Source organism: Colossoma macropomum, unplaced genomic scaffold (genome assembly GCF_904425465.1).
Source record: "Colossoma macropomum unplaced genomic scaffold, Colossoma_macropomum, whole genome shotgun sequence".
NCBI lineage: Eukaryota > Metazoa > Chordata > Actinopteri > Characiformes > Serrasalmidae > Colossoma > Colossoma macropomum.
This window is the reverse complement of record NW_023494788.1, coordinates 38,869,263-38,895,644: the sequence shown is the minus strand read 5'-3', so window position 1 is coordinate 38,895,644 and position 26,382 is coordinate 38,869,263. Positions and strand designations below refer to the sequence as shown.

General features: G+C 35.0%; 1 gene segment (V, D, J or C); it reads left to right on the top strand.

Moving 5' to 3' along the window:
- The first annotated feature begins 2,378 nt into the window (after positions 1–2,378).
- LOC118806343 lies at positions 2,379–4,102 on the top strand. The segment is given in 4 exon segments: positions 2,379–2,467; positions 2,601–2,948; positions 3,234–3,340; positions 4,091–4,102. Coding segments are annotated over 4 exon segments (513 nt in total).
- Positions 4,103–26,382: the final 22,280 nt, after the last annotated feature.

The window sequence follows — 26,382 nt, the reverse complement described above, 5'->3', positions numbered from 1 at the left end:
ATTTACACTCATCAGAACAGCAGCAGCCGTCAGTGTGAGATCAGCTCTTCTACACACAGCTCTGTGTACAACTTCTCCAAGAACGACCTCGACCAGCACCATACTGGAACTTACTACTGCGCTTTGGCTGCTTGTAGGAAGATCATTGTTGGTATCGGAGCGTCAGTACACTTGGGTAAGCCTGTTTCAGTGCTTTGTGTTGTGTGCCTGTATACTTTAAGTGCTACAAAGCTGTTGGCCATTGAGCAATAATGCATAACGGTAAATCATGAACTCTAAATTCATTCCATATTTGACAGTATTCTAGAGCCATGCGAGCTGAATTTGTTAACTTGGATGTCATCATAAATTCGACATCATTGGAGTTACAGTGAACAGCATTTTGGTGTACAGCACAAGAAATTGCATCTACATTTTTATTTCAGCATCATTTATAGATTGAACTAAAGCTCAGACCACTTTCATTACTGTTCCTTTATTGTTATTTTAATACATAAATGTTATTAATGTCATGGCGATGCAACGACATGTATCAGTCAGTGTTTGTTTTGAACTTATAAGAAAGTAAATATTACAGTGGTTTGATCATTTATATGCAGAGGGTCCTGTGGATCCCACTGTTTTCTATCTGGGAGCAGCTTTGGGAATCTGTGTGATCTGCGCTCAAGCCATTCAAAACTGCAGTTGTGAGTGTAGCTTATTCTGTTATATACATCAGAAACATGTTGATCAGATTACTGACAAACTTAGTTTTTTCTGCAGTTATTGGATGTTTAAATGCATGTAAACAAACTCAGCATAATCTTTCTTATTCCCTCATAGTGAGAGATCATGATTCGGTGGTGGAGAACAAACCCAGTCAGGTACTACATGTTCTCTCATTCACACTGACACTGTTTAACTCCCATAGAGTTCTCTAATCTTCAGCCTTTAATATTTCATATTCATCTCTACAGGACTCTACAGGAGTCCTCTACAGGACTGCTGTGGAGCTGAATTATGCAGCCAAAAGCCTGAGAATGAAGAGTGGATGCTCTGGACACATTGTTTACTCTGAAGTCAGATACTTCTCAGTTACTGACCCCAACAATCACTGACTCACTGAACTCTCTTCTCTTGTAGCAGCAGAAGTGAAGTTTGGGGATATTTTCTGTTACTGTCAGCTTTGTAATCTGTATCTGTTTATTTGTGTTTGTGCTGATATCAGTCAGGATCTACAATCATGTGTTTCACTTTGCTCTGTGCTCAAAACTGCATGACTAAAAAAAACAGTCCAGTTTGGTATGAAGTGTCAGTTCTCTGAAGGAGCCGAGCGAGAACAGTTTTAGAGTGTGTGGTTACTCACACGTCTCACGTGTGGCAAACGTGCTTATGAGCTCAGATGGTGTCTGATATTGTGTTGATGGAAATGTAGAAGACGTGTTTCAGATAGTAGTGAGAATTTCCATATCGCTCTTCAGACCTTTAGAGATTGTGGCTGACGCTTTAAACTGTAGCTTATGATATTCAAAGTACACCCGTTTAAAATCTGTATATCACTGTTGTTGGAAGAAAACTTTGTATCTCTAAAATGGTAACTTTACAGTAGAAGGCAAAAACATACTTTACTTTCAATGTAAGTCAATGGAACCAGACTTTTCCATGTCATTTTTTGGAACATTCCTTTTCATATATATATATATATATATATATATATATATATATATATATATATATACACACACACACACGCATATTTTTTACATATATGATTCATACTTTTTACATATTTCTGCTGAAAGTATTTCCTACACAGCATATCTTTATTCATTTTCATTAAAAATCTGACTGTAAATTCATTTCTGCAGATTATTATTTCAACACTAAATTTGACTCAATATGGTACTGGACTATTTACATGGTCACCCTGGATTTATCATTTATAAAATGATAACTGGTTATGTTTTGTTAATGTTAATATCTCATATATTCAGGCAATTGGATTTCTCCAACAGAACCAAAATAAATGTTATTTATATATATATATATATATATATATATATATATATATATATATATATATATATGTATATATAATTTCTTATTAAACTACAGATCAGGTCTTGAAACCTTTCCAAGAAAATATAGTGGCTTTCTTACATTCGCCTGTTTTTCTACAGAGGCTATTAATCTTTCAGTTAGTAAGATCACAGAATGTTTATCAGAAACCAAAATTATTGCTAAAAATACTGACACAGATGGAGCCAATAGGAACATTGTTGTGGCCAAACAGATCAAGTCAAGCAGACAGAAAGAACCATGTGACTTTTACCATCCAATGGGGTTCAGTACAAGACCCCAGCAAGCTCATACAGTTTGAAGCTTTACTCAGTTACACTCTTGCCTTCATATTAGTTTCAAGTTACAGCTGTTGTTTTTCTGATGATGGATCCAGCTGTGATTATCATCTTACTTCTCTACAAGATGTGTAAGTTTCATAAAGTTACTCACAGAAATTCTTTTTATATTTAGTCTTGTCAATTACGCTCATTTTCAGTTTCATCATTTTTTTTTTCTTATTGACTGAACTTTGGTTAAATAGATTGAACTTTGTTTTACAGATTCTGCTCAAGCTGTGGGAAATTCTGAACAATTGGTCATCTCAGCTGAGCCCGGTAAAACGGTCACTCTCAAATGCACGCCTGTAGATGATTCAAATGCAACTGTTAGGAGGTGGTACAAACAAAGGCTGTGGTATGCTCCAGTGGAAGTGGGATCACAGTTTAAAGATAAGAAATCAAAGATTTCAGCTTCTTTTGACCAATCAAGATTTCAAATGAACAGAACTGCGAGTGGCATATCTCTCAGTATTGAACGTGTCACTAAAGAAGATGAAGGAGTGTACTTCTGTGCAGCGGCTGGAGAGAAAACAATGAGCTTTTCTAATGCTACAGTCTTAACTGTCACAGGTAATTTAAATAATTAATTGTTTTCAGTGTTCTTAACATGTAAGATCTATTTATTTCTTAAAATCAATTATGTGAAGCCATTCTGAAATGTGTTGTTGCTACTGACCTTAATAATATCAATTCTAGTGTAAAAGTGATACTTAGTTTTTAATACCCATTAGATGTCACTGTCACACTTTAGATGCATAATGGACACAGTGCTGTTTCACTGTTTTACTTTTATTATAATGTCATCATACTGATATATCAGTGTTATTCTACCACTGTATATATCACATTTTCCAGGGCAGTCAATCATATCAGTGCTCCAAACTCCAGTACGGGGGTCAGTTTCTCCCGGAGAGTCGGTCACTGGGAATGGAACAGCAGTAGAACTGAGTAAATTTTGCATTGTACAACTAGTTAATTGTGTATATATGTTAATATTTTATCTGTTTATTTACTGTTGCCTTCAAGTAGAACATTTCAATGTAACACAGTTTTTGAGATGTTAACAAAGTCAATCAGAGTGGATTGATATAAAATGGTGAATTGTAAAGAAAAATGCTGATGCAGAATTCTTTGCAGTGATGATAATAAGAACCAGGGGTTGTGAGAGCTGTGCAGAATTTTATTCAAAACCTATATTTTTGGGTGGGGTGGGGGTTGTGCATCTTTTCTTATAACACTCTGCAAGTATTTCTCTAGTATTACGTGGATTCAGTCAAAAACAATGTTTAAATACAAATAAATTGATAAATAAAAACAAAAAACAACAACAAAACACAAAAACTAAATTCATGTTTTCAGTGTTTTAGAGATGTTAAAGGCTTCAGATTTCTGGTTCCTTTCACCACCACTATGAAAAATTCTGACTCAGTATTGTTTCTTAAGAATGCACCATTTCACAGCAAACTACTTTGTATTGTCTTGTTTAATTATCCATAAAAACTGAAAATATATATATATATATATATATATATATATATATATATATATATATATGGCATTGTTCTTTATTTAGACAAAAAACAGTTTGCTAAACAGTAATAAAATGAACATGATATAAAAGTCCAGCTTAACAAGATTAGATTGCGAATGGATTTTAAGGCTTGAACTTTTGTATTCCTGTAGTCAGTATGTTTATAATTCCTGTCTTACAGAAGCTCCTGTAGATCCTAAACGTCCTGTTGGTCCTGTAGATCCTGTAATGCTGACTCTTGCAGTTTTCTCAGCAGTGTGTGTGGCTGTAATCTGCGCTGAAGCCATTTTTATTCACAAACTGAGGAAATCTAAACACTGCACTGGTGGTAAGTGTTCATTATGAGATGAAGCTGAATATTTTAATAGAAAATAGAAAATAGAAAATGGTCATAATACTAATAAGTTTAGTCTCATTAAACTGTATCTGAATGTGATTGTGAAGTTTTATCTCCTCTACAGAGAAAGCTCAGGAGGGGGCTGTGAATGAGAGGACCACCAGACAGGTACTCTTCATGCACTTATTCTTTAAACTATGTTTTCCACTAAAGATTTGGTGGTTCGAATTTCAACCAGAGACAAATCTGTTTTTTCTGGTTTCTGATTCACAACTGAACATGCAAATTACTCTGTAGAGCTCTTTTTTAGTTCATGTACCTAATAAAATGTACAGATAACTCCATTCAGTCATCAGTTAAGAAAAAGGAGAAGAGAAACACAAAACATCAATATGAAGAAAAGTCTTTGTTTAATAATCTGTTTTCCAACCTACAGTACATACAGATAATTATCATTTTTAGATCCATTTACAATATAAATTCATAGTTTTGCTCAAGATCTAAGAGCAGCACAGCATCATCAGCAGAGCAGAGCCTTTAACTGTCAGCAAAACTTTATTTTAATATATACAAATATAGGGTTTATTAAATTTCTGTTCTTTGTTCAGTTTAACACTTCTAAATAGTTTCTTCACTCTGCATTAAGTTTTGTTCATTATGACCTAAAATGCATTATTAGTTGTAATAATGAAAAAAAAATAAAAAATAAAAAATCACACATAATAGAGTCATATGTAAATTTTTGACCCCTGAGCAAATTATGATATAATTATTGTACAAGGTTTTGTTCATTTTCTTTTAAACTATTGAGAAAAAAACAAATGATCAAACAAACAAAAAAATTAAAACATATAATTTGTCATAATGTCATAAGGTGTAATTTCTCATCATTTTGGAGCTAGTAAGTGTTTAATAATCACTAATACATCAAAATGTGTTCCATATTCTAAAGAGCAGCTTAGTTTTTTATTGATTAGAGGCTAAAAAGCACTAACCAAGCTTTAATGAGTCAGTTTGTGTCTCATGTTCTGAAACAATGTAATTTCATAGATGTAATTAAATATCATAAAATTAAAATATCACATTGAAAACTTCTTTAGGTTGTTTCCGCTCTTTTTTATGCTTTAATGAACTCTTTTTAGCTGTAATGGACTTCCTAGTAGTTCAAACTTGAACTACACTGTCAGAAAAAAAGGTACTAAACTGTCACTGGAGCAGTACGCCTGTTGTCACTGGGGTGGTACCCTTAAGGGTACATCTCAGTACTTTTAGCCAGGGAACCCATTGTATTGACTCCACACATCCCGTCTCCTCTCCAGACCTTTATTTTTACTGTTCTTTTTTAAAACATTAGGTCATGAAAAGGTACAAATACATACTTTTCACCTGGGAAAAATTTAATTAAGGTCCACAACTAGACCTTAAAACCACTGTTCTACCGTTAAAGGTACATTTATATTGTTTGTGCTTTGATGAAAGAAAAATGGGTAACACTTTATTTGAAGGGTGTCTACATAACACATTCATATCACCTTACATAAACACTTCATAACATGTTGATGAATGCTTAAATCAACATTTCTAAACTATACATGTTTTACATGATATTAATATGGACTACAATGCCATTTTACCGAAAGATGTTTTTCAAAATAGAAGTCTTTATTTTTTATTTTGAATAACTTTATTATTTTCAATGAAATTCCTTATTTCTGGACTGCCAGCATAAAAATGACCTGGCTTTATCCATTTGGACAGAAAGAGCTTTGACACCTTTTGCCTAGACTTTCAACTTTTATTTATTTATATTTTTTTCTCAAGCATTTGCATTTTGCACTATGCTATTCTTTCTCCTTTTTACCCTAGTTCTTCTTTAAAAATGTACTGTTAAGTCAACAGTCTATACATAGTTGTGAAAATGTTATTTAAAGTTTAACTTTCTTGGGGTAAATGCTAACACTGTTATCCCAATTACTTTGGAATTTTTTTTTGTTTGTTTGTTTTAGTGATGTTCTTCCTCACTTATGGCTTTAGAGAAGGCACAAGTATAACTGTGCATTGGTTATCCTGTGTAACTGACACTTTGAGGTTAAATGTGACACGCACTGATATCCCAAGTAATGGTTCCTTTTTTTTGCATTACTTCAAAGTACAATCGAGTGGTGACTCTTTGACTTTCCTCACTCAGGGTGCTGATAATTTTGTAAGAAATGTCCTTTATAAATTTGCCTTGCTTTGCCTTTACCACAAAAGTGATGGAAGCCACGTTATCCTGACTAAAGTGCATGTTACATGCATGGATAGATATTGAATGGAATGGATAAGCATTATGGACCTGTCCCACCACCACACAACGTTTGAGACTTTAAGCTGATTGACTGTTCATATCATTTTTATGAGTTATTCACTGTCCATATAGTAAAGTGACATGTATGACAACATTTATAAGTGATTCATAGCATTTTTAAGAGTGTATAAATAGTGATAGTGATTTACAGTTAAACATCTACAAGTATTTTCCCTACCTTTGCAGCAAGACCCAATGACTGTGAAAAGGAGTCAGTAAACACCACAAGTAGGAAGGTCCTTTTTTATTGGCAAGACCAATGTTCAGAACAGGCACTTAAACATGCTGCTCAAACTCAAATCAGGAAACTACAAACTCTTCTGAACATGGAACTGCAAAATACAGATGTGTTTGCTAAAATCTTCAATTCTTTTCTAAAACAAAAATAACAACACACCACCTCACGTGGCCATTAATTAAAGGGTATTGCCTTCACCTTGTTCCTTTTCTTCTTAGACTGAAATTGTTTTAAATTTAATTAATGGCCACATTAGGTGGTGTTTTTATTTTTGTTTTAGAAAAGAATTGAAGATTTTAGCAAACACATCTGTATTTTGCAGTTCCATGTTCAGAAGAGTTTGTAGTTTCCTGATTTGAGTTTGAGCAGCATGTTTAAGTGCCTGTTCTCAACAGTGGTCTTGCCAATAAAAAAGGACCTTCCTACTTGTGGTGTTTATTGACTCCTTTTCACAGTCATTGGGTCTTGCTGCAAAGGTAGGGAAAATACTTATAGATGTTTAATTGTAAATCACTATCACTATTTATACACTTAAAAAAGCTATGAATCACTTATAAATGTTGCTTTGCATGTGACTTTACTATATGGACAGTGAATAACTCATAAATATGCTATGAACAGTCAATCAACTTAAAGTCTCAAACTTTGTGTGGTGGTGGGACAGGTCCATAATGCTTATCCATTCCATTCAATATCTATCCATGCATGTAACATGCACTTTAGTCAGGATAACATGGCTTCCATCACTTTTGTGGTAAAGGCAAAGCAAGGCAAATTTATAAAGGAATTACACATTTCTATGAATGTCATCTTTGTAAGCATCTATAAACACATTTATAACATGTTATGAATACCACCGTTAGCTTGGTATTTTTCTTTACTTTGCAGTCTCCAAGCTGAAAAGACTTCTTTGGCACTGACAGTATAACATGTTATCAACACTACTTATAATGCATTATATTAACAATTCATAATGTGTAATAAACATGGCTATAAGGTGTAATCCAGTGTAATAATTTTATAATTGTTTATAATCATGTTTATAATGATGTATGAAGGCATTATAACATGTTATAAATGTGTTTATAGATGCTTAAAAATATGACATTCATAGAAAGTGTTACCAAAAATTTCTTACAAAATTTCTTTAAAATCAATCATATTATCATCTTATTTCTCTTACAAACATTTAAATATGTATGGAGCACAGTTAAATCTACACTTACAGTCGATTATCTCTTTTATTGCCTAATAAGATAAAACTGATGCCAGTTACAAATACATTATTGCTATTAATACTAAAGCAAATATATTCTTCAGGTATTCATTGCTTATCACTGTCATCCTTTAGATTCATGTTACATACACTGTAATTCACTGTTATGCTGTAATTATACTGTTATTACACTGTAATCACAGAATACAAACAGCATTCTACAAGCATTGTTGTAATTGATGACGCCAAACTAAGAAATTTACCTTATATGTTTAATCATTGCTAATATACTAACATATTAGTTTGTGAAACCTGATACTAAAAGAGCAAAACCTCAGTGCAGCTCTGCACAACTGTAAGCTCATTCTGAGCCTCACACTTTTAGCACAATGCTACAACCCATGATTTGCAAACCACTGAACACACTTCTCTACATTAGACACAATAATGTAATATGGTCACTTCTTTGCCATTTTAAGGCACTGCTTTTCAAAACAACTAATCAAACTTTCGACAAAAAATTTCTGTTGGTCTCCACAAATGTTTTTGCTGTGGTTGTGTAATATATTCTATGTAGGAAAAGTTCTGTTCTGAATTTCAGTGGAAGATGCCACCTTTTGAAATGCATGGATGTACTGCCTGATGTTACAATCTGGAGAGGAATAAATTTGTTCATCAGTGTGCAGGGTTGGGATGTAATGGAACACAAGTATTGGGAATGCATATTTAGAATACAGAAGTATTTGTATTCAGTCCAAGTTACATTTTGTAAAGGCAGTATTCAGAATACACTTCTTACACTTTTAGGAGCATATATTTAGAACACATTTTCACTGAGTAAAAAAAAGCAAAAGAAATCATTGATGCTTGTTTTTAAATCAGCACACTGCGTAAAAAAAAACAAAACACATGCATGTTAGATGAACCTTTAAGAGGACCTCATTTAACAGTTTCTGAATATTCTGGCTAAAGCCTGAGTAGACTGACAAATCAATGTGATGAGTCAGTATTAATTTCAGTGTTACTGAGCTCTGCTAAAGCCTGAGTAGACTGATAAAGCAATGTGATGAGTGAATTATTAATCTCAGTGTTACTGAGCTCTGCTTTATTATTTAATATTTTGTTTTTATTACAGCTTCTATTTTTTTAGATTCATCAGTTCAGAAATTCCACATCTCACCCATCCAGTTTAAGTACACCTTCTAAATAATCAGTATTTTTTCTTCTTTGTGTTTTGACTCTAAGAAGCTCTGAAAAGGATTCTTCAATACACTTATAAGGTGTTTATCCAGATTACAATACTTGTTGTCCATTTCAGCACTGATCTTCTGTTTCTGAAACAGGACTCTGACGATGAGGAGTTTGATTTCACTGCATTATGTTTCTCTGAGAAGATGAAGAGAAGAGCGCTAAAGGAGAAAGTTTTCACCCGAGTGAGATTCTTCCCTGTTTCTGACTACAGAGCAGTTCAGTAAAGTTGTATTACACAACAGAAAAGAAGTCTTACTGAGTTAATATAGTCATGTAGACTCTCAGTGTTCTATTGATATTGTTATACTTTTACTTGAATGAATGTTCAATGTGTACAATGTGCAAATAAAAGAGTCAGATGTAAAATGTATCAATTAACTATTTTTCTTGTTTTTGTAAATATATGTTTCTTTAATTTCTTCTTATATTTCTGCTTAGGGGTATGACCCACACTATAAATCATAGTGTAAAGCATACTTCATACATCTGTGAGACCAGCTACAGCCACCAGAAGGAAGCAGAAAGCTTCTCATTAATTATCAGAGTAACCACATCACTTACTTAAGGAAAATAGTCCCACCATCCAGTGATCTGTCTTGAGTTCATGCTGATGTGAGCTGGAGGCTCTCATTAATCTATACACTCTCAGAAAAAGAGGTGCTAAACTGTCACTGGAGCAGTACCCCTCTTGTCACTAGAGCGTTACCCTCATTTAGTCAGGGAACATATAATACCATAATTCATTTTATTTTCTAAGCTGAACTGACTCCTCACACCCTGTCTCGTCTCCAGGTTTTTATTTTATTGTTTTAAATTATTAAGTTATTATTAAGTTATGAAAAGGTACAAATTCATACTTTTCCACTGAGAGAAAACTTATATAAGGTAGACAATTGGACCTTAAAACCACTGTTGTACATTTGAGGGCACATTTACATTGTTTATACCTTGATGAATGAAAAATGTACCAGTACAGAACCTTTATTTCTAACAGTGTATTAGGTGCTCTTAAGTTTGGTTCAGGTTGACTTTGTTGACTTTTTAGGCTGCAGACAGAAACTAGTGATGGCAAAACGAAGCTTTCTGAAGCAGTGAGGCTTTTATTTAAACTGTAATGGAAAAGGTTTTCTCAAAGCTTTAATGACTGGTGCACATTAATGACATCTGGTGGTTAAAAGCAGGAACAGCAGCTATGAAGATGTTCTAGGATAAAAGTCCAAATCTAGTTAATAATATTAACCTGATGCTGGGTTGTTATGTGCTTAGAAAAGAAAAGAAATCAGCTTAGAGGCTCAAGATACAATACAATTTGTATTAATAGCAAATCTCCTGATAAACTCTTGAACATGTTTAGTGACAGATCTTGAGATAGATCTCTTAGGTGCTTTTTTGGGATCACTTGCTATTGATCCTGTATTCATAATAATTTATGAATGCCTTTAGCATGCCTTATGAATGCATTTATAAAGCTTTCCAATTACAGAATTATAATGTAAAAATATAAATATAATGTCTTTTATGACTTCTTTTAATGCATTTAAAATTTAAGTGTAGCTTTTGCTTAATCTTCCCTATCTGGTTAAATTATCTCACAGTTGCACTGATATTATATATATATATATATATATATATATATATATATATATATATATATATATATATATATATATATATACACACTGTGTATCTCTCTGTAGTGCCAAAACTGAACTATGTCGCTCTCCATGGTTCTGAAAAACAGAGGCTGCTCTGGAGAACAGAAAATATATATGTATTACTAAGAAAGAAAGGTGAGGGCTTTAGTGAAAGGTTTTAGGCACAGCTTCAACTGACAGTGTGGTTTAACTGCTGGTAGGAGGACTTAAAGCTCTTGTTACTTACAAGAACCAGGAACCAATGTTGATTATTAATTAGATAACTAGCTAACAAACCTTGCTTTGATTCTGATCTATTATGAGGTGTCAGAGAAATACAAGAAATAATTTCCTGCTTTTATAATGACATTTTTCTTGCATAAACTCTCAAACACTCCACCAAATTATAAGGGGTTGACTTAAAGGTGTTGCTTGGTGACTTTTTCACAGCTATGGTGTTAAGGAAGGTTCCTATTTGTTGGCCCACCTCAATTGTGAAGGTGGGGCTGCTACGCAGCTTCAAACTGTGGATGCTGAAGGCCTGGATGATGGTGACAGTGAGTCAACTGTGACTGGACAGAGCCTTCAGATTTGGGTTTGACAGCAGGGCCATTGCTTTGGGCACCTATTCTGATCAACTGGAATCAAGGATATGTGTGTGTTGTGGGCTTGGAGCTCATGTTACAATGGGGTTCTACACTTCACCAAGCCTGGGAAAGAAGAAAATTCCTCTCACAGGTAACAGACATGTTTAGGGATGAAGAAGATCTGAACAGCAGTTTACTCTGCCTTGGACATCAACAGAGGGTGAGCAATCAACTAGAGACAGAGTGACAGAGTGCCTTGAATGTGTATTTGTTCACAATGGAGGAAAACAGACAGAACAAGCCATGCCTGGAGCCCAAGTGGTATTTAGCTGTGATGGTTGACCTCTACCGGGTCAAGGTGATCATATACAGACTGTGTGGTAAGAGCTATGATGAGATGGAACACCAGTTATGCTGGTCCCTCATGGATGGTGTTTTGGACTCTTCTGGACTGGATTTATGGGATTGCTTTGTGGATCGCTGGAATGGATCACAGTAAGAAGCTGGAAACTGTAAAGTTGGAGTCTAGTCCAGTAAGCAACTGGAGAATTTAGATTTTGGTGTTAAGGGCTGTTCAGAGTAGATGTTATGATTTATTAGTCCTGTATTGATAAAATACAGTTTCCCTCAGGAGTTCTCAGCTTCTGTGTTCTACTTTTTGATGAGTCTGGAAAATCATCACAGTAGCTGTCACTCTGGATTCTCAAAACTATAAGCTATGAAGAAAACAATGTAAATGACAGCCACGAATATAAAGCACACACATATTACTCATCATGATGGACACATATGCCAAAAACAATTCTGTGCCTCAGACAAACATATTTACCATACAGTGGTGTCCAGAAGACTGAGCTCAGGTTGCAGTGTTGCTCATTATGTTTTAGATTTTAAAACAAAGAAATGTGACATGAAGATTAATTATTCAATATTAGGTCACTGTGTAAACAGAAGCAAATTATGACATCAACCATGTTTAGTAGAATGGCTAGATTTAAAGAAAAAAATTCAAATATTGATTTGAAAAATAAAATCCCTAAATATCCTACTGACTGCAGAGTGAAGAAAAAGAGAGAAAACCCCTGTTGCTCTGAAGAGATTTTAATGTGTTATTTGTTTGTCCAGTTTCTGTAGCTGCACTCTGTGTCTAAAGAAAGCTGCTACGTGTCCTGTGACAGATAGAGCTGAGCTTCCTGTGGAAACTTTGATGGAGAGATGGGGCTGTTTTTCTGAGAAACCTGGTCAGGGGTGGTCAAAGTGATCTGCAGAGATAAAGCAGTGAAACTTCAGCAGTGCAGTAGGGGAAGGAGTGAGACGTAGAGGACAACAAAAAGCTGTGAAAACCACCAACGGCCTAAACAGCACCTACAAGCAGAGACGTCCACTGACACGTCAAAGACTGAGTTTCACGAACGCACAAACAAGCACAAACATTTACGCTACCTTTCCAAAGTTTGGAACCACTTATAAAAATCATTCTTATTTTATATAAACTAATAACTGAATCAATAAAACAATACTGATATAATAATTCTAACGTAGACACATTGAGACATCCTTCATGTTCATTTTATGAACGTCTTTGTTTCTACTGCTTTCTGATTTTAGAATCACCTACCATCTAACACATATAACAGTTATTGTTTTTTTTTTTGTTTGTTTTTTTTGTACACTTATCTTTAAGAAATTGGTCTTATTAAACACATTTTGAAGAAAGGGTGCTTTTCTATTACATAAAACACTTGAACCATTGGCACGCTTAAATTTTTTGGCCAGCGGTCCAGTGCTGAAGATTGGCCTTCAGTCGAGTACTGAAGATTCCAGTTTTATGGTTTTTGGTACTCAAGATTAGAACCAATAGGACCTACTACTTTTAAAGCCCGGATTCATCATGTTTACTTTATTTGCATGTGTGCACAGCTTACAGCTCACAGAACAACATTTGGCAAGTAAAGACAAAGTGTAATAGAACAAAAAACTCTTGTTTTATGAAATAATGGTAAACACTACCATTTAAAAACTCATTTATTCCTATTTTAAGAAGAAGCTTGATTATGAGGTATAACTCATCTGGCTCTGAGCACTGCAGTTCAAAACTTGACATGATCTTAAAGGTTAAGATGTCAGATTTGCATCTGTAAGAGTCACTGTTGCCTCTGGTTTCATCTCTATTGCTTTAACTGTACTATTAACTACACTTTTATAACTTTGGAATAACTCTGCCAATTTGCATTATAGTCCATGTAGCTATAATAATAATAACCCTTAGTTTGTAATAAGCCTGTGATTTTAAGAGTTAAGCTCATTTGACCAAGTACAGTCCGGTAAACAGAACAGGAGTCTGTTCAGAGTCCTCATGTATGTACATTTATATCTAACTGAAGCTTCTCACTTCAGAGTAGACGCTCTCTTGAGGCCGTCCTCTCTTCTTCTTCTTCTTCTTCTTCTTCCCTTTTTTAGTGTTCTTCTCAGAGAAGTGCAAAGCGGCATAATTCAGCTCCACAGTGTCTTGTTCCTGCAGTGAAATGAACATTTTATAGATACTTTTTAAGATTCTTTTATTTGCTCATCTTTTGATCAAGGTTAACCAATAAATGTAGAGCTGGTTTGCTGTAACCAGACACATGCAGAGATAGATCCCAGAGAGAGCTTGAACCCCTGTCCCTTTGGCCTCAGAGTGTAAACGTGCCCTATTGGTCTGTATATATAATAATGATAATAATAATAATAATAATAATAATCCCTCCAGATCTGTTTCAGTGAGACTCAGCGTCGCCCCAGGAATAGAGTTTGTGGATTAGCTCAGGCTCCACAAGCTTCACTGTTCTTGAGCGCCCTCTCTGGTGCAATGCTGATCCGTTCTAGCTTTTATTTCAGTAACTCTGACCTGACACCAGTATCTCTGTAAAACATCATTTTGCATAATGTGCTAATTTTTAACAACAGCCAGTGAAACAGCAGGAAGGAGTTACTACTTTGATAAAGAAGTTTTTGTTATTGGCAAATAATTGGTATTTATGACTCTGTAGAGGCCTTAATCAGAGTTGTAGCTCTGAAACATATTGCAATTGCATAGCATAGTTGGTGATATTACAGTGTTGTACTTTGGAGCTTGTTATTCAAATTTCAGTTTGGACAGTAACATTAGTATTTTTTTTTTTTTTATACAAGAAAACCCTCTTAATACTCTTAGTAATATATATATATATATATATATATATATATATATATATATATATATATATATATATATATATATATATATATATATATATATATATATGCTATAATATTTTTATGTTAATATGCTGTAAAAGTTTTAATTCAGATTAATTTAGTCCGTTTTCCTTGAGCCTGGGCCCCCAAACATCCAGTTAAGTTGCTACTCAGTGTCTTCCCTGAATGCAACTAACTGCAGGCCCACTTTACTCTTTCATTATTGTGACACACTCTGCTGGAACTGTAGTTTGGTATTGCTTAATTAATGGTGCTGTGTTCGTGTACTTAAAGGGAACAGTCATGTTTGGTTGTTTTTAGTATGGGGAGGTGCTGCACTAAGCTTTTACTGAATTACATTTTCACAACAGAAAACATTTTTCTCACTCCTGCTGTGTTTTGCAGAGGTTATGATCATATTGCTTTTATGATAGAAAAGATTATCCTTGAGTAATCAGACTCGCTAGTCTGAGTTACACAGAGCATGATCAACATGTACCCAGTATCATTTTATTTCATTTAAAAATGAATAAATAAATTAATAAAAAGAATGTACTGATAATTTCATTTCTTAAAGAATGTACTTTTGTAGATATTTATTCTTTCTCTAAAGTATATCTTTGGCTCTATATTTCCAGTTTCAATTGATTAAGATTTTGACACAGTACTCAGACTTTCACTAGTATAGTTGAATCTGTGTAGTTTAATATGGTGAAGTTTTTAGTGAAGAATATTTTCTCTGTACTTTTTACTTTTTTTTCTGGCAGATCTGTCTTCATATGATGGGTTTCATTTCAAAACACATTATGGATCACTTTCAAGAATTTTCCTTTTTTTCATGATATATGTTGTTGGCAGATTATTATCATCTTTTTAGAGAAATAAAATATTTTCCATGATACATTGTCCATTATTATATTTAAGAGCTTATATCAAAATTGGTTACAAATGGTTATATAACATTTTAAAATTAAAATCTCTGTATTTTAAGATAAACATTCTTCTGAACACCAAACAGTCTGATTGCAAACTGGATCACTTAACAGAACCGTCACATAGTCAGTCACATAAGCTCCACAAAGCCAGAGAGATTTTATATCATTAGTCTTCATCTTCTTTGACCTGTCGACCGCCTTTTACAGATAACATAACATCTATATCCAGATCTCACTGATTCCTGCTTCTAGCTATGACAGGACTGGTGGGTAGCATTTCATATAAACAGACCCCTGTAAGCTGCACCTTAAACAGTGTGTAATGGTTTGTGAGATAACATTCATGAATTTTACTTATACATTAGTAAAATTGGCCAAAAGGAGCTATAGGGACAGAGTGGAATCCAACTATCTTGGCTCTGATCTCAGACGTATGTGGAGTGGCCTGCACACCATCACGGACTACAAAGAAGGTGTGATCTGTGATAGGGGCTCTTCCTCCTCACTTGCAGATGAACTTAATGCTCATTATGCTCGTTTTGAGGCAACTAACACCTCACCTGCTGAGAAACTCCCAGTAGATGAGGAGAGATGCGCTCTAGTCATTCCCCTGTCTGAGGTGGTGAGATCCTTCAGGGCAGTTAACCCACGCAAGGCACCCGGTCCCGATGGCGTCCACGGCCATGTACTTAAAGCATGTGCCAACCAGCTGGCTGAGGTTTTCACTGACGTCTTTAACCTCTCCTTAAGACTGTCAGTGATTCCCAAGTGCTTTAAGGAAACCACAATTGTTCCAGTCCCCAAGAAATCGTCTGTCACCTGCCTGAATGACTATCGCCCTGTTGCGCTGACATCAACAGTTATGAAGTGCTTCGAGCGGCTGGTCAAAGCTCACATCTGTTCAACACTTCCAGCCACCATGGACCCTGACCAATTTGCACACCGCTCCAACAGATCCACAGACGACGCCATTGCAGTACACACTGCTCTCACACACTTGGACAGAAAAAACACATATGTAAGAATGCTGTTCATAGATTACAGCTCAGCATTCAACACAATCATCCCTGCCAAACTCATTCCTAAGCTCACAAACTTGGGTTTGAACTCTCATCTGTGCAACTGGATACTGGACTTCTTGACGAACAGACCTCAGGTGGTGAAAGTTGGTAACGGCTTCTCTTCCACACTGACTCTGAGCACAGGGGCTCCCCAGGGATGTGTGCTCAGCCCCCTCCTGTACTCCCTGTACACACATGACTGTGTAGCCAAACACACGTCTAACATCATCTTCAAGTTTGCTGATGACACCACCATCCTAGGCCTCATCACTGATGGAGATGAAACAGCCTACAGAGACGAGGTCAGCGCTCTGTCAGAGTGGTGTCATGACAGCAATCTCTGTCTCAACATCAGCAAAACAAAGGAGATGATCGTGGACTACAGGAAGCGGCAGAGGGGTGGTCACTCTCCCCTGTTCATAAATGGAGCCGAAGTGGAGAGAGTCAGCAGTGTGAAGTTCCTCGGCGTACACCTCACTGATGACCTCACCTGGTCCCTCCACACCAACACTATCGTGAGATCTTAAAGGAGTGGTGAGGACAGCAGAAGCCATCATAGGCAACAGACTACCAGCCTTACAGGACATCTACCAGTCCCGCTGCCTCAGGAAGACCGAAAAGATCCGGTCAGACAGCAGCCACCCAGCACACAGCCTGTTCACCATCCTGCCATCAGGCAGGAGATTTCGTAGCATACAGGCTATGACAACCCGGTTAATGAACAGTTTCTACCCACAGGCTGTCAGGCTTCTGAACAAGCTGTGAAGCTGTGGGGCCTTCACCAATTACCATTTCACTCAGTCTTTTTGTCAGTATTATTATTACATCATGTCATCTCTGCTATGGACAATAACACTAAGCCACTTTAAGAACAATAACAGTCACTTAGTCACTTTAAAATGTATATTGCCTGTATATTTGTGTACATTTTCTCTATATTTTGTGTATATTTAATATATTTCAGTTAGTTTTTCTTGTAATTTTATTTTTACTTACTTACTTTCTGTAGAGTGTTTGTCCGAGCCTCACCACAAGCATTCCAATGCATAAATGTCCTGGCATGTTGTGCATATGACAAATAAACTTGAAACAGCAATTTTAGCTTTTTAATAATAATTTTTTTACCTGTTTGTTTCTAAAGCTTTTGCTCAGGAATGTACAATTAATGTAAATGCTGTTCAATAAACATATTATATACATAATATATTATATACTTAATTGGTTTAGTAATAATAATAAGTATTGCAATATTTGTTTATAAATACAATATAAAGTAAAGTTGCAACTTCAAAATTAGAGTCTAATTAAAAATTAATAATATATATTCACCAATTAATAATGATCCACCAATTATTAAGTAAATTTCATGCATAAAAACATATCAAGATAGTGAAAGACTGCCTAATTATTTAAACCAGGATGTATGCAATTATTAATTATTTATTTATAATGATCTCAAATTTTTTTTTTTTTTGCAAGTAAATCTTTAATATTTCAAGTTATATAGTATATCATTTTTGATTAGAAAATAGCTAAATTATTATTACGTATCTGGTGCTTTATTTCACTTTGGTTTCCAATATTAGCTTATTTTGTAAGTTCCTGTGGATAAAATCATGTCCCAACAAAATAAATATGAATCTTAATTTATAAAACAGACTGTTTTTCCATTTCCAAAATCTGAAAGTTAGTGTTTTTGAACGATGTTTGGTCAGTTACCCTTTCATTTCCATAGAATATATGTTTGGTATAATTTCCTAAGAAATAATGATGGCGTGCCTGGCGCTGTAGATCATCTGCCCCTGAGAGATCATGTGTGACAGGGTGAGGTTTACTGCCTTGAAATTCAAAGAGAAACAGAACATTAGAATCACTGAAAAAAGAGGAAAAATACTAAATATTGAGATTCCTCAATTACCTTAACAGTGTTCACAGATTTTCCATTTCAAACAAAAACAGCACAGTGTGACGTTCCAGACAGCACATAAACCCAGAGCCAGACCCATCACAGCAAGAGCTGAATGATGAGACTTTGAATGATCTAGAAAATAGAGATCAGCCCTTAATTTCATAGTTATAGTAGTTTCAGCTGTTGTTTAAGCTTTATTTGTGTTATATAGTGTGAATGGTTGCAAAGGAGAAAAACAAAGACACGAGCTTTACCAAAAAGTGTAAGGCACATACATCACTGTGCAGAAAACTTATCATTTATACCAGGAGAAAAAAAGCAGAAAACATATATTCAATGGAAAATAAAACAGAAGTCTCTTCATTACGCAAGTGGAAATTTTAACCCTAATCTTTTTATACATATCTAATGAAAAATGAATGACCTGTATGACTGGAAATTGAGTGACGGGTGGTCTTTGACTTTTGCACTGCACTGTATAATTGCAATGCAGTTCATTTGAATTCAGTATGATACTACATTGTGCAAGAATCCACTAATTTCTAAAAAATTAAAAATAGCACAGCTGTATTCACAGTTTTAATTATGTTTATTCCTCCTAGCACCTACCTATTTCCACAGCGGACCCATTACCAAAAATGATCCTCCCACAAGCAGCCACAGCACAGTAGTAAGTTCCAGTATGGTGGTGGTCGAGGATGTTCTTGGAGAAGTTGTACACAGAGCTGTGTGTAGAAGAGCTGATCTCACACTGACGGCTGCTGCTGAGCCCCGTACTGGAGTTTGGAGCACTGATATGTTTAACTGAGGATGATCTGGTCAGAATAACACAGCTGTTTTTAGACGACATCCACTGTGCATATGAAGTCACAAAGGTCTACCAACCTAATATAGTATAACCAATGGATATTCACAAAGGCCAGGACTTGCCAGCAGGTCCAAACTTTAATTAAACACTTCTATAACTGTATGATTGTATAAAATTATATATATTGTAATATGATATACAATATAAATAACAATATGAATAAAGTTACCTGTAATAGCTAAGAATGTTCCAGTGGAAAACTTGATCATCTTCATCACAGATATCCCACAGCAGTACATCGCTTAATCATCTTTTGTGGGGTGTGGTATAGTCAGACTAACACTGTTCTGAAAATACTGCTTTCATAAATGCCCCCTTGATGCCCACCTCCTGAGGCATTTGTCCCAGTGGCTGTTTGTACCAAAAGACGTCTTCAGTACTCTGACGGTCAGCCAATGTGCACTGAAGGGTAACGGCTTCACCAGGCTTAGCAGAGACAAACGACTGTTTCTGGTAAATATCCACAGTTTCTGCAGCATCTATACCGGAATTATTGAACAGTCAGTTTTGATCAAAACTAATACTGATTGATAGTGATTGATAAAAGTAATTTAACATAAGATTTAACATAAGATTAAAAATACCAATAAAACTTACATATTTCATGAAAGACAACATAAGAATCCAGGGTGAAACCGTCCTCATGACTGAAATGACTGATACTTTGAGTAACATGTTTGAAAGGAAGTGATTGACAGACCAGGCTGCTTTTGCCTGATGAGCTTACAACATTCTCACCTCATTGGCTGACGCAGGTCATGGGTAACAGCAAATGTCTTTTTCCTTCACTTCTTTTGTTATCTAGTTTGACGACCAAAAGCCCCCCTGGCTTCCTTTTTAATCTTGCTGTTTATCACTGGTAGAGAAAGTGCAGAGATATATTCAGGTTAAAGTTGTGAAAAAGTGTCATTATTTAAAGAAAACAACTTCCCTGGACAATCAGTAGAGCAGCAGCAGGAATGATGTTCATTTTAACCAGTGAAAATGCTTTTTTGTATTTTCCATTCCAATCTTGGATTAGCTTAAATTCTACTTCATAAAGCTTGAACAGGAACCAGGACTCCTCAAAATTCAGTGTATAGTAGCTGCACTGGGCTGTGTGTGACTCTTGACCAGTGAGAAGAATAAGACTTTCCTTGTTCTAATATTGGGGTGGTTGGTAAACTGACTAAGCCTCATTTACAATTTGGTCCTGTAAGACATAAAATAAAATAATACAACTATATTGTAAACAAAAACAAAGTGCTACTTTAATAAAACTACTACTTTAAATATTAAAAATAAGTTTAAAATGAACAGACATATGTACAAAATGCAAATAAAACAAACAAAACCAATAGAACAGATAGAACCTAAAAAAGACATACATGTGAGATAATTCAGAGAAACACACACAGAGCTATCATGTATTAAGAGTATTTTAAATTGACTGAACAGTGAAAGATGTTGTAGTTTAGCACTCAACTGCATGAAAATGCTTTCTGCCCAAATTCTCTGAATGATACATTCAGAACATGCCAGTCATTCTGTCTAATGCATTTTCTATTTATTCTGACTAAGGAAGGATGAAATGTGGAGTAGTAACTTTTTCAAAAGAGCTTTGTAAATACAACCCCATTTCCAAAAATGCTGGGACGCTGTACAAAATATAAATGAAAACAAAATGCAATGATGTGCAAATCTTCTAACCCTATATTTATTTGAAAATATTACAAAGACAAAAGCTGGGACGGGGGCAAGAAAAGAATGGTAATGTTGTGTAATGCAAAAAAAAAAAAAGGGTTAACTGGCCACAGGTCAGTAAGATCACTGGGTAGAAAAAGAGCATCTCAGAGAGGCTGAGTCTTTCAGAAGGTAAAATAGGGAGGAGTTGTCCACTCTGTGAAAGACTGTGTAGCAAATAGTGCAACAATTCAAGAATAACGTTTATCAATGTAAAATAGCAATGAACTTGGAGACTACAGTACATAATATCATTAAAAGGTTTAGACAATCTGGAGAAATCTCTGTATGAAAGGGACAAGGCCAAAAACTAATATTGGCTAGCCAATATCTTTGGGCCCTCAGATGGCACTGCATTAAAAACAGACATGATTCTGTAGAGGAAATCACTGCATGGGCTCAGGAACACTTCAGAAAACCACTGTCTTTGAACACAGTTCATCACTGCATACATAAATGCAAGTTACAACTCTACCATTCAAAGAAGAAACCATATATGAACAGGATCCGGAAACGCTGCTCTCTTCTCTAGGCCTGAGCTCATTTAAAATGGACTGAGCCAAAGTGGAAAAGTGTTCTAAAATTCTTTTAAGAAATCATAGAAACTGGATCTTGTTGGCTAAAGACCATCCAGCTTGTTATCAGCACACAGTTGAAAAGCCAGTATTCATGATGGTATGGGGGTGCATTAGTGCCCATGGCATGGGTAACGTGCTGAATGATTTATAAAGGTTTTGGCAACATATGTTGCCATTCAGATGTCATCTTTTTCAGAAGAGGCCTTGTTTATTTCAGCTACACAATGTAAAACCACATTCTGCATATATTACAGCAGTATGGCTCTATAGTAAAAAAGCTAGGATGCTAAACTGACCTGCTTGCAGATCAGACCTGTCACCCACTGAAAACATGACACTTCATGAAATGAGAAAAACGACCAAAGAGACCCTGAAATGTTGAGCAGATGAAATTCTATATAAAACAAGAATGAGAAAATATTTCACTTTCAAAACTGCAGCAAATGGTCTCCTCAGCTCCTAAACACTGACTACAGAGTGCTGTTTAAAGAAGAGGTGATGACATACAGTGGTAAACGTGCCACTGTCCCGATTTTTTTTGTTTGTGTTTCTGCCATCAAATTCAAAATGGGCATATATTTTTATTAAAAAAAAAACAAAAAAAACAATACATTTTCTCACTTTTAGCATTTGATATGTTGTCTTTGTACTATTTACAAATAAATATAGGGTTTACATGATCTGCACATCATTGCATTTTGTTTTTATTTACCTTTTGCACAGCATCCCAACTTTTGGAACTGGGGTTGTAAACCTGTAAGTGTAATTTCCTGCTTATATAGAAATATGATAAACCTCACAATAGAGCTCACAATGATTATTTTAAGTCTGTCATCAGTTATAACATAAAGTGCACTGTATTAGATCATGTCTAATGGCTTCAGCAATAAAGAAGCTGCACTTATATAGATTACATCACCATAACCCAGTACAATAAAAATGATTGCTTGAACAACTTTCTTTCTACTTTCAGAAGAAAAAAATGACTATTTCTATATAGCAATCCCAGCCTAATTCTAAGTTTTAATTGATTTACTCATCAGTCATCACTCATCAAGATCCTATACAAATTCCCAAATAACTGTAATTTGAAACAGTCAACAGCTGTACCATTCAAATGTATTTACATGTACATTATTAAAGCTATTGACTCCATGAGATCTGGAAAACAATATTAAAGATTAAAGTTAAGTTTGTGGTTAAGTAATATTTTGCCTTGGGATTTGATGTGTGTGTGTTTTTCGGCCTAACAGTGGAAATGAGGTTCTTTTGAATGAAACATTCTTCTTTCCACCTAACATTAAGATCCTACGGAGCCCCGGAGGGGACGGAGGTAAAAAAAAAATAATAATTCGAGCGAACGTTTTGCAGTTCGTACGCAAGTTTTCCTTTATTCGTGGTCACGATTTCTTAAATCGTTCCCTCGTTTTCTTTTTAAACGTGCGCACGTTTTCTTTACTTCGTGGGTACGTTTTTTGTTTATTCGTTGTCATGCTTTATTTTCAACTGAACGCACGTTGTTTATTTTTTTTATTCGTGCGCAAAATCAGTGTTGTAGATACAGGTCGTGCTTTTTGCCTGGTGCAGAAGTAAATGACAGCTCCCTGAGACCGTCTGACGGGTTTTGATGAGTTAGATTGATGAGATAATGAACAGAGATGCTCATCAGGTCTGATTTTGATTTGGGGGGTTATGAGGAAACTGCAGCTCCCCTTCACAACAAACGGCCCTCAGATTCATCAGTGCAGCTGCAGTTTGGTGGTGAAATGAAGGAAGACAATAAACTACAACCACAATCTTCACTAAACTGCACTGTCTAATGATCATATTTAACAGAGATATAGACGCAGCGCGGTCGAACGTCCCACGGTGTTTCTGCTCCCGCGACAAGCTGCGGTGTTAGAGATCATCACACAATTACAGGAAGAAATGATCAGCGTCAACGTTTCAACAAACTCAGATTAAACACACACAGAAACGTTCATGTGGAATGAGGTCAAATAGCGAGAGAGTTTAATAGATATATTGATTAGATGTAGATGTAGAAAGTACCACTCAGAAAGAAGTGTTACCTAGTTATTAACTGTTTGTTGACTATGAAATTAAATTAAATTTGTAACATTTCAATTATAAGCATACTTGTAATGTCTTTGTGATGCCTTAATTAAACATAAAAAAAAAACATAAACACGTAAAATTTATCTGAATCCTAAATGAACAAATGCTGTAGTAAATGGTGACATTTATTTTTATGTCACAAACAACTGATGACTACTTTTACAGTGATTAGTAGATGACTGTATTTGAATATTAAAAAAAGAAATTCTTTATGTAACAGAATTGAACAGTCAAATCTGCTAAAGAAGGCATTCATCAGCTTTCAGTGTCAAATAAAATTGTTTATATAAGCTTGTTGAGTAGAAATGGCCTAAATCCATGTGTATATTCTGTGTGATGGATAAAAGAGGAGCTTATGAAAGTTTGTGAATTACATAAAGATAGTGTGCAAATTATAACATACATTTAAACGGTTTTAATTATTGAATTTGCAAGATCTAAAACAAGAGGCATATCATTATAATAACCACTGGCCTTGATAAAGAAGGATATTGATATTTCAAGTATGTTTGTAACTGAAAGATCACAATTAAATGATATTTTACTCATTTGTCAACAGTTAATTATTCATTTACGAAACACTATATTAACACAAATAACTTTTATAACGCACTTCTAAGCATGCTATGTTTCTATTTACTAGGTATTATTAATTGGCTGCTTATAGTTAATTAATTGTTAAGAAGCCTTAAAAATTGTTAAGAGATCTAAAAAATAAGTTTGGGCAGTAAGTGTTCATTTGCTCAAAACACAATGATTTTGCAGTTAATATGAACAATAATAATAGAGTAATTAGATATTATTGTATTAATGTTTACATTTCTTATTATTCTAATTTGATACCAAATTCTTACTGCTGAAAGCACTTACTCTTCAGATAAAATTACAAATACCTTTGATGCCTTTTGCAGAATTCTGTACTTTATTTGAGCATCACTCATATTTACATTATTCCATTATTTTCATTTTACATTACATGCTAATGTAGCACTCAGAGGTAAAACAAGAACTAAGAAACCATACATATCAAAACATATTCAGGCACATAAAAGTAAAAACTATGTTTACTTAGAGTTCTGTTCAGTTTGATTTAGAAATTTTATGAATTTGGTTGGATGTTTTATTAATTACAAAGAAATTTACACATATAATTATTATAGAATTATATCCACATAATTGAACATATCCATTGAATATAATAATTACATGTAATTATGTAATTCAATTAAGGCTTCAATTCAAATTAAATGCAAGTAACACTTGAATAAAATACAACTACTCCAAAATAAACCTTTGGCTTGAATTTTTATTTGCACAAATATATAGTATTCATTTATTTGTTTGTTTGTTTCTGTCTCTCTCAGAGGAGCCTGTGGATCTTGTTGTGCTTTGTCTGGGAGCAGCTTTGGGAGTGTGTGTGGTTGTGATCTCTGCTCAAGCCTTTATAATCTATAAAAGGAGAAACAGTGACCACTGCAGTGGTGAGTGGAGGATTTTTACAAATGTATTTGGATATTGGAGCAGGTTTGGAGTGGAGTGGGTTTGCCTCAGCTGAGTAAAGTGATCTGGATGAGCTGTAATGGATCAGGAGATCAGCTGATATGTGTTTTAAATGTCTTGGGCAAAACCTTGTAGTTACTGTGGAACTTGAATGAGATTGACAGAATATGCTTTATTTAATGTAGAAACACTTCATACACTATATATTTTGTTTTAGGCATCAACTGGATTTATGCAACTACCTGCAAATGAAAATGTGGTAAAAATTGTAAAAATGTTCTTGGAAAAAAATGTTGCCTGATCCAATCATGATCCTGTATATTCTTTTTCCACCACAGTGAGAAAACAACAAGGCTCAGCAGCAGAGAACACAACCAGTCAGGTAACACCTGTGTTCTGTAACACTTTCAGAAGATGCTGATACTGTTTAATCCACACAGAACTTACTGAACCTTTCGTGTTCTTTCTCACAGACTGCTGAGAGTCTGATTTATGTTCCCATCCATTTCAAAGAGAACAAACCCAAAACTGGACGAGTGAAGAGAGAACAGCCTGAAGACATTGTGTACTCTCAAGTGAGAAGCTCTAATGCTAAAGCTCATCGTTCTCATCGCTAGATCTCTTTCCTTTAGCGAGCAGTAGTGAAGTTTGGGGATGTTTTTATTTTACTGGGATATTCAGAGCTGCACATGATCTCCAGGTTAGTTTAGTGAGCTTTGTGTTATTATTTCTCTTGATTTTGGACTGTGTGGGTGTTTCTTGTTTCTGTTGATGTTTGCCAAGATCTACAGTGAAGTGCTGTACATTGTTTAGGTCCCCACTTTGCTAAGAACTGGGTGAAAAATGTGCAGTTTAGTATGAACTTTCAGTTCTCTAAAGGAGTGTGTGAGGACATTTTTAGAGTGAGTGTGGTCATTAAAGTCTTTCAGTTTATGCTGATGGTGTCTGATAATAGA